At 48.1% G+C, this 10353-nt stretch overlaps 1 protein-coding gene across 1 annotated transcript; it reads right to left on the minus strand.

The window, feature by feature from the left end:
- Nucleotides 1-753: 753 nt before the first annotated feature.
- LOC109787491 (uncharacterized) lies at nt 754-3538 on the minus strand. Its single transcript, XM_020346038.3, has 3 exons — nt 2373-3538; nt 2159-2272; nt 754-1207 (listed from the first exon to the last, which is right to left on the minus strand). Exons 1-3 carry the CDS (start codon nt 3444-3446, stop codon nt 1076-1078), a joined length of 1320 nt encoding a protein of 439 aa, XP_020201627.1. The 5' UTR covers nt 3447-3538; the 3' UTR covers nt 754-1075.
- Between the last annotated feature and the right edge of the window lie 6815 nt (nt 3539-10353).

Raw genomic sequence — 10353 nt, forward strand, 5'->3', positions numbered from 1 at the left:
TGCGTCCATCTCTGTAGATTCTCCATCGTTCTTATGCACGCGTATGGAAGTGCTTTATTCGCAAAAAAAAAAAAGTGCTACCCAGCTAGCTGCCAAGAATAACGCACCGGAGATTGTAAAGAAGCCAGCTACGCGTGTTGGCCCTGCGAACGGTAAGGTATATGCTAGCTAGCTGCATCTGCATGGCCGATTAGTTGGATGCAACAGCTAGCTAGGTGCGAGTGTTTGCAGCGCTAACAACTAGCCATCTAAACTCACAGTGCGCACGCCACAGCCAAACAGGTGCTCTGTATTGTCAATACTCTAAAATACTCTATTATGTTTAAACCATGCCTAAGGCTAAATTACTGTAGTTTGCTGATACTGCATTTTTTAATACTTTGCTATCAAACAGGGCCCTAGTCTTTCATGTGCAAAATATATATTTTAGTTTTATGATTTTTTTCTCTTTTTCCAAATTTACAGTTCACGCAGGTGCAGATGCACCAGAGCTCCGAAACGCCGCTCTCTTATAATGACATACTTTAACTAAATTTAGTCGTAATTCAGTCTATGATCAGATGAATACTTTACACGAATACCTCTAGCAGTATACCTCTAGCAGTCCTAAATACTACGTGTTTTGAACTAGTAGGGACACGTATTTAGGACTGGGAGTTTTGCAGAAAACCCTCCGAGAAATCTCACTGTCACCGATGTGGTCCTTCTCCGTCGTACTGGACAGTCAAAGATGGTCAAACCACACTGCGGTCAGAACAATTTAATACGTCTCCATCGAAAACGAGCCAACCGTAGCTGACTGGGCATACAACTGACAAGTGCAGTGACTAAAAACTGCATACAACTGACAAGTTCAATGACTAAAAACTGCATACAACTGACAAGTTCAGTTACTATGATGAATTTCACTCTAGCAGTAGCACTTTCTTAAGCAAAATAACGCAGTTACAACTGGTCAAAAATCAGGCCAGGCACGGCAAAATTGCTAGTCGAGTGGAAAGCGCAAAAGACGAGACTCTGCCAGTACGGAGCAATCCGATCCGTCGATAAAGCAAAAACAGAGTCTCAGGATTATTCAGTGGCGGTGGTCAAAGCAGAACTCCTTGTGGACACCACAAGCGCAGGTCACGCGCACCAACACTTCGGCGCCGGTGCAGGCTGCTGGCGCGGCTGGTGTGGCAACGCTGGACACTTCCACCTCCCGATGCTGTGCAGTGCAGGTAAGGATTTCATCAGGAAATAGATTACCAAAATGAAAGTAGGAGCCCCAAAGAAACTAAGGAAACTGTAGGAAACACATGCAATGTTCTGCAGATATCTTTCTGAATGTTCTGCAGACATCTACTTAAAGTGATCTTTGAATCAAGAAATATGAGGCACAGGATTAAAACTTATTCACAGAGATAATAAGATTCAGATAGCGGTATGTTTAGCTCTAAGTGTATCTGCTCGATCGGTCACTAAGGAAAGAAACTATCCGGTTCAAGTATGTCAAGGATGCAGAGTATACTAATCAAAATGTTGAACCGTGCACATGAGACCATAAGCTTCAGATAGCAGTATGTATGTCTCCAAAAGTGTCTAATCAATTATGAAGAAGCTAAGAAATGATCAGGTTACATTGACCAAAATGCTCAAGCCTGGAGAACTGGAGAGTACAATATGATGATCGATCACAAAGCAAAGCAATTATATGATGTTCAAGCATGCTAATTAAACCGATGAGATAATAAGCTTCAGATGACAGTATGTTTGGCTTCTAAACTATATGATGATCGATCACAAAGCTAAAAAATTATCAGGATACACTGATCAAAATGTTCAAGCCTGGTGAATTGGAGAGCATACTAATATGACCAGTGCTAGTGCTAATATAAATGTGAAGTGCACATGCTACCAGAACTGTAAGTACACTGGGGAGATCATAAGTTTCAGACAAGAGTCAGTTAGTCTCTAGAAGTATCTACTTGGTCGATCAAGAATCTCAGAAATAATCAATTTCAATGCACTGACAAAAATGTTCAAGCAGGATAATATTTTAGTACAAACTACAAAGAAGACAGGATAAGCTTTCGATAACAGCATTCTGAAGTGGTGACTCGAACGCTGATCAGGAAATGGAATGGAAAAATGAACAACTGAAAGCGTAAGGCATTACCTGCTTGCTCGCCTTCCCAGCTGACGAATGCTTCGCCGGCGATGGGACGAACGTGGAGCGCGACCCGCATGGCGAAGTCGAGCTGGATGCCTCACTGCAGGCCTTCCTGGCCTCCTGTGGCGATCCAATCGGCACATCAGATTCAGAGGCAACGGACAAAGGAATCAAGAATTGCAAGATGCAGAAGAAGAATAGGAGTGGAGAATCATAGTACCTGCTTGCGGGAGGTCTCGCCATTCGCGGGAGTGGCCTTCGCCGGCGAGGTGAAGAACGTGCAGCACGGCCTGGCCGATGACCCGGACTGGATGGAGGAGCGGGAGATCTCGCCGGCGGTGACCAAGGCGTACGTCTTGACAACCTTCTGCGGCGGCTCAATGGCCTGCTGGCTCCTGCGGAGCGTGCTCACGATGCCTTGTTGTCGCCGCGGCCTCTTCTTCCTGCCGCCGCCAGACTTGCGCACGAGCGGCGCCAAAGTCTTCGATGCCGAGAAGACAAACGACGGGGATGTCGGAGAACTTGCGTGCCCGATGGACGGCCCCGGCGAAGGGAAGAAAGCCAAGCCACCGCTATCGGTGGAGCCCGTGCGCGCGTGCTTCGGGGAAGGGAAGGACGCCACGGCGCGCCCGCCGTGGTATTCCCTGGGTGACAGGGACGGCTCGGTAGACAAGGACCCGAGGCCGCCGCCGGCAGAAGAGCTCGCTGGCGTGAGCGGCTGCTCCGGCGAAGCCGAGAACATGAATCCACCGTTGGCAGTGGGGCCCGCCGTCGGCTTCTTTGGCGAATCCATGAACGTGAGCCCGCCGCTTAAGGTGCCGCCCGTGGGCGTTGTCGGCTGCCCCGGTGGAGCCAAGAACGATAGGGCGCTGACACTGGAGCCTGTCGGAGACGGCGTGCTGGGCGTGTCCTCCAAGAACGCGAAGATGTTGCCCCCATTTCCGCCGCCGCCGCTACCACCGATACACGGACGCACCGACGGGAATGAGAAGTCACCGGCGGGGGACCCCGTGCGTGACAGCAAAGGCGGCGCGGTGCTCGGGGAGAGGCGCGGCGAAGGCGGCTGTGAGGGGGAGGGCGAGGAGTCGAAGGGGTGGAGCTCAACCAGCAACTTCTTGCGCGGCGAGACGGGCGGGAGGAGGCAGCGGCGCTTGCGTCCCCCGGGCCCGGCGACGCCACCTGGCGCCGAAAAGGTGACCGCCGAGTGCTGGGGATCGATGCGGAGCTCGGCGAGGTGGTGCGGCGAAGGCGCGAGGAAGAAGCTGCGGTGGAGGTCGGCCGCCATCATCTCCATCGTCGGCGCTCCCGAGTTCTTCGGTTCTTGCGTGGTGGTGGCGGTGGTTGGTCTCGGAAGGAAGTGGTTGGTTGGTTGGTTGGTTAGTTTGGCGTCGTCCTTCTCAGATTTATAACTGACCAGCGTTGGCTTTGGGTTGGGGTTTTTCTTTTTTTCTTTTTGTCACTTTTTAAATTGGTCTAGTGTCACTTTTTTTGTTAGCGTTGCCTTTTCTCTCTCTTTATTTAATAACGCGTTGGCTTTGGATCAGGTAGCAAGTGGTGCTCCGAAAAAAAACTTTAGCAAGAGCCATGCTTAGAGCGTCTCAAACAGATAATGTAAATTTAGAGACGTAAAAGTGGGTGTGGTATAATTTATTAATTTACATCATTAAAAAGTGCTTTTTATATTTTCAAAAAAGCCACAACTTCAACGGATGATGTATATTTGGTGATGCAAAGCTCCTACTCCAACAGATGATGTATTTGAAGATGTAAAACAAGTTGGCATGAGCGTCGGCGGCCGAGCGCCGAGAGCCGGGAGGAGCGCCGGCGGACGGAGATGCGGCAACAGATGTGCCGACGGCCGAGCGACGAGAACCGGGAGGCTGAATGCGGCGGCCGGAGCTCGAATGGCCGACGACGCGGCTGTGAATTAAGCAGCCGATTGGTCGCGGCGGGGCGACGCCGTGCGACACGAGAAGGTCGAGTTTAGCGAAAAACGGCGTGGCTGGGGAGCGACGGTGATTCAGCGGTGGAGAAGCGGCTGATTTGGGGGCCGGCAACGACGGAACCGGCCGTGTAGCGGCCGGATCAGGCAGCGGGGCGGCTGCAGCATGGTGCGGTGGGCGACCGGAGCGGTGGCGGAAGTGCGGCGGGACGGACTCAAATCGGCGGCTATGGCGGCGCGGCGGGAGGTGGGGATAACTGGCGGGGTCGGGAATGGACAGATAGGGGGAACTGAAATGAAGTGGTGGTGGTTGTCCTGCGTCTGGAGTTTTACATCACATGGAAAGTGGAAATGCAAATTTGCATCTCCAAGTGTTGTATTTTACATCACCTGAAGGAGGTGATTCAATTTGTTTTCATCTACATCATCTGTTGAAGCAGCGTTTTTGGCCCTCGTGATGTAGAAGTTATTTATTTTTGCATCTACATCTTCTATTGGGGATGATTTTAGGCTTTCTTTGATTTAAAGGATTTTCACAATCCTAGGACTTCTTTTATATATTGGCCATTTGATTTGTACATTTACAAGCATTTTAGCATCCATTCAAACCTCTTGGAAAGAACCCTATGTTTATCCTGTGATGAAATCAAACCAACCAGATTTCAAATGGACATGGAATTGTAGTCCTACATTTTTTTCCTATTCTTATGCTTTTCAAATCATGCGAATTAAAGAGGCTCTTAAATGTAATTTGGAAAACTGTCCATTCACTAGAATGTTTTTATATGTAGTAATGCTAAACTAAGCGTGAGTGCAGAATAGCTTATTCTACGCCCCAGTAACGGTACATACAAAATATAGTAACACAATATAAAAAATATAGTAATTTTTATAAAAATGTAGTAAATTGCAAATTTGGGTAGTAAAAAAATTATTTTGTAAATTACTACATTTTATACACCATTTTACTAGATTTTGTATATAGGGTTACTTGGGGGTGTAGAATAAGTTATTGTACACTCACGCTTAGAATAGCGTAACCCTATTGGAGATGATTTAGCTCTAGGGTCCACTTTGATCATTGGATTCTGAGGACCTCAGCATATACAATGATTATGGTTGATGAAATGTCTCTAAAGCCATTGCTATTGTTCTGCTTGTATTTTGATGATATGGCATACAAAGACTAACAATGTGGATTTAGCTAACCATTGTGGCGCAAAAAACTACAGGAATTATAAAGAGAGCATGTTAACTCCAAGATCTATCCGCGTGATGCGATCTCCACCATTCACTCACCATCTACTAGCGTGGGCCGCGGAATGCAACACACATCACCCACCAGCTTTGGGTAGAGTAAGTCAAACTACTTCCCTCTCCTCCTCCCACGGCTCCTCCTTGACATCCCGATTCATTTCTCACGTCACCACTCCTCATTATCTATGCAAATCGGTCACAATTGTTCGTCTCTCTACCGTTGTCATTCCTCACCACAATTTTTCTCTTCCATGTTTGTGTTGCCATTGTTCCCCACATGGTTCCTCCCTCCTGTGTCCAGCGAATGCCGTAAATCAAGCATTGCAGCACTGTGTGTTCACCCCAGCAAGGTGAGCGCGCTCCGCCGCTCATGTCGTCCTCGTTCCCCACAATGGTTCATCCCTCCTTGTGACCGATAGATGCAGCAAATCATGCGTTGCATACCTGTGTTTTTTGCCCCGGGCAGGTACGCCTGATTCCCTCGATTTTTTGGTTGTTTGGCACGAGCGAGCTGAGTATATTAGGGAATCCCCGAGGGGTGGAATCGGAAGAGCATGGGGTTGATCATGGTTCCTCCATCCATGGGGGTGATGGGTAGATGATGGACTATACTTAGTGGTAGTTGCTCGTTCACTCATGGGGTTGTAAGTGCGGATGAGGGCGTCATGGGGAGAGAAGTTTGTAGGGGTGTGTTGGTGATAGACATACCAAGAGAAGGAGATGTGAATTGTGTGTATGCAACAACAATTTCCCAGTGTGGTGTCTATGGCGTGTCGTCGTAGAAATGTGTGTATGTAAATAGTCTTGTTGAACCCTAATTCTCTATTTTATTTTTATCTTCCCCTGTATTGCACACTCTCCTTAATCAATGAAAGAAACACGTGATTGCCTTCCTCAAACAATGTACAAGTGGAGGGGAATATTTCGCGTTCGCGTTGGAATCAAATCACCTGCATTTTGGGGTTGGGGCGGCTTGTTGGATTTGCTATATATTTCAGATCTGGTGAACTAATCAACAAGTGTTTTTGTTTTGTTTTGTGTAACCATGTGAAAAATGAAAAAAAATGTTGGTTTTGTATGCACTTGGGCTCTCCAGTATTCACTCATTACGTCATTTTACTCTTATTTCTAATAAAAACCCATGTGAAAACAACCACATGTAGGTTTTTGTATGCAAATTGATCCTCATTTTTACCACTTTACATTTTATGGATCCACCTTGACTCCATGGACTTTCAATTTTATGTTAGTTTCAACTATAACTATTTACAATTTTTAAGTGGTAACTTCTTTTTAATAGCTTGAATGGTATGTAGCTTGCTAGGTGGCAACTAGTGTTGGTTGTATACGGTATTTCATTCTGCTTCTTGGAGTTTGGCCAATTATACGCACACAAAATGGTCACTTTCGTTAGTGTATATGTATATGGAAACTTTTTTTGTATGCTTTTTGAAAGTGGATTTTTTGGGAACTTTCCTAGTGGTTTCATGTAGGATAAGTGATGCGGAGCATCCCGAGCTCATCCACAACGACACTCCATCACCACCACAAGCACCGAGAGGAACAATGACACGAGCACGTGCACACAACATCGAGAACGAGGTCACTTCTTTCCTCTCCAAGTTTCGTTCGGTTTCACATGAGAATAAGATTCTACCTCAAAGAGATACGCTATGCATTCTTAGGTACATCGGAGATCATCGTGAGGAAGCAAGGATGGAGACCCAAGCATCCAAGGAGCAAGAGAAGGAAGGAGAGGTCGAGAAGAACGAAGGAGAGAAGCTCCTTGACACCCTGAATACCTGGACGGAAGGACCCCGGGTGCCCAGACACGGAGATGAGGGGAGGGCCAAACCCCCTGGACACCCCCGGGTGCCCGGCCATCTCGCCCCAGGTGCCCAGCCACTGCCTGGGCTGCGCCCCACCCGGCCCCGGGTGCCCGACCCCCCTCATGGGCCTCGCCCAGCCCACCCCGGGTGCCCGGCCAACCGGCCCCGGGTGCCCGACCTACACCGCCCCAGCCACCTACGGCCACCCCGGGTGCCCGGTTCCCCTTCTCCAGGCGGCTCTGACCGGTCCGGGTGCCCGGCCGGTTCTACCCCGGGTGCCCGGACCCCTCCGGAACAGCCCGTGTGTTTTTGGTCACTTGACCCTTGTACCCCTCTCTCCCTCTTGTTGCGTCCCTAGTCTTTAAGTACTCATCCCCTAGGTCTTTTGGAAGGATAGCAAAGTATTTAGAACATCAAAGAGAGCTTTGCTCCTTGTATCCCCTCCTCTTGGAGATCAAGCCCCATCTAGGGAAGAATCCTTGGGATTATCAAGCCCTCCTCTTGGAGAAGATCAAGATCAAGACCTCACCTAGTGGGAAGAACTTACCTAGCGCTATTTTACTTGAATTGTTCATGTAATCTTGTGGATCTCATGTATGCTACTCTAGTGGATGTGATATTTGGGTTTGTTTGAGTGATTTGTTCCTTGTGTTCTTGAGTGTTCTTCCTCTTTTCCCCCTCCAAGTGTGAAAAGATCCCCTCTAGGGTTCCACCCTACAACATCTTGGTATCATGAGCAAGGTTGATTCACATCTTAGAGTCCCATCCCCCCATTTGCTAGCTTGATTTTGTTGTTTTTCGTCCAAATTCGAAAAATCCCCACAAAAATAGCCCCAAAATTTTTTATTGCAATTTGTTGGATCTTGTGAGATTTGGTTGTTTTGGTCCATGGATTTGATGTTTGGCAAGTGGATCTAGCCCCTACCCAATAATCCCCACCCTTCCCACCACGAAATCCTCGCAATTTTGTAGTTCCCCAAAATTTTCCGCCCAAATCGGAGACCACCGAGTGCCCGCACCTCGAACCACCGGGCACCCGCACCCCCGGGCCATTTTCCCCTGACCACCCCGGGCACCTGCACCCCCCCAAATCAGCCCACCACCAACTCCGTTTTGACCATAACTTCCACATCCCAAGCCCGTTTTTCGTGTTCTTTAGCTCGTTTGGAAGCTCTTGACACCCCCCATCCACATATATCATTACCTCCACCATTAGCCTACACCCAAAAATTCATCATCATAGTACCCACCTTCCGCATTTGACCAATTTTGAGTTGCGGTTTCCGTTTCCTAAGGTGTTTCGGCTACTTAGGAACGTGTGACATCGACATCACCGCCATTCATCATCAACTCGGAGTCATCTTCGCCAACGATCATCACCGTTGCCACCGCTAACCGTAAGAAAGGACGGTAACCTTGATGACACTTACTTTTGCTTTTGCATTGATAACCCGAGCCATTTTGCGTTGCTTACCCATCAAGACTAGCAAGTTGAGAATTGCTGGGCCACGCTATTGTGCACCGTAGTGATCGTGTTATCATCTTTGTGCCATAAGTCTCTCTCGTGCATATCTTACATACTTGTCTCATATCATACTTGGCTCGAGCATCAAGCATAGTGAAAAAAAAGCTTTTAAGCACAAAGAGGAGAAACAAAGAGCTTGTAAGCAATAGCATTGAGCCATTTTGCATAGTCATATCATCTTGGTCACCGCATACATATCATAGTTGGGATTGAAGACGACACATTTCTCTCATAGGTTGGTGCACAAGCGTATCTTGCCCATTTGAGCAATCGAGCTAGCGTCTCTCTAGCATTCGCACAACAAGAGCATTTTCCGTGGTTGCACATTTTGAGCTCACCCCTTGGTTGTGCGGATCCCATCTATCTTCCGTGTGTGTGTGTGTGTGTGTGTGTGTTCCTAGTGATATCCTTGGATTTGATCTATTTGCTTTACTTGCATTTTTGTGAACTTTCTCAACCTTATCGATATCTTGACTAACATTTGCTTGAAATTTTTGCCACCATCCTAACCGAGCTACTCCATAAGCCTTTTACTTGTAGGTGTGAGAAACAAACCCGGTTCCAATTCTCCTATTGTGGCATTACATTGAGTGACACTTGTTACATCCTCAATCCTCGAAAAAGGTAACTTCAGTATTGTTCTCTCATTTTCCTACTCACCCCACTTGGTTATGATGGATAGGCCAAGTTCGTCCGCGAACCTACTTTTCGAGGAGCAAGATGGTGATCACGGCTACGTCACAAAGAACCACTTCTTCATCGCGCAACGAGCTCTACATCAAGAAAGCGAAGCATTGGGTGAACGCATGGAGCAACTCGCCTCCGACCTTCGTCAATCGGAAACAAGGAACCGCGACTACATCGACGCCAAATTCACCACCCAAATGGAAGAACTCCGCAACATGATCGTGTGACGCCCGTCTTCCTCATCCTCTTCATCAAGACAGTGCCACTCAAGCCGCCGCTCAAGTCGGCAATCTTCGGACTACTCCTCTTACGATGCAAGTCCTCCACGAGCTCGAGTCCCTCGACGTGATGATCCTCAAGATCGCCAAGCTCAAGAAAATCATTTCCATGGCAATGGCTTACAAGACCGAGTCCGAGCACGTGAAAGGGCGCGACAACAAGCGCAAGAAGAAATGGAGCAAGAGCAAATACCTCCACAAGTGTCACGTTAAGAAACTCAAGATGATGACGCCATCCGTCAAGCACATGCACTCGAAGCACAACGCGCCCTCCGCGAGTCCACTAGAGCCATTGAAGAGCGCAACCGCCAAGTGAGAGAACAAGAGGAAGCTCTTCGTCGGGAGATACAAGAAGAAACCGCACATCGCAAAGAACAACAAGAAAGGCGCAACCAAGCGCATATTCCTCGTCCTCCTCCACGACAAGAACGACACCAAGTGGAACAAGTGCTTCAAGACCCTCCTCCACGCCAAGAGCGACATCTCGAGGAATGAGCATTTGAGGACCTTCCTCCACGGCAAGAGCGACATCAAAACCGCTACTATGATGAAGAACTACGCTATGGCAAGCTCAAGTTCACCATGCCCAAGTTCTCCGGAAGCAATGATCACGAAGAATACCTCTCATGGGCCTTGAAGGTGGACAAGATATTCCGTCTTCACAACTACGATGAGGAAAAGAA

The sequence above is a fragment of the Aegilops tauschii genome, chromosome 7 (genome assembly GCF_002575655.3).
Source record: "Aegilops tauschii subsp. strangulata cultivar AL8/78 chromosome 7, Aet v6.0, whole genome shotgun sequence".
Classification (NCBI taxonomy): Eukaryota; Viridiplantae; Streptophyta; class Magnoliopsida; order Poales; family Poaceae; genus Aegilops; species Aegilops tauschii.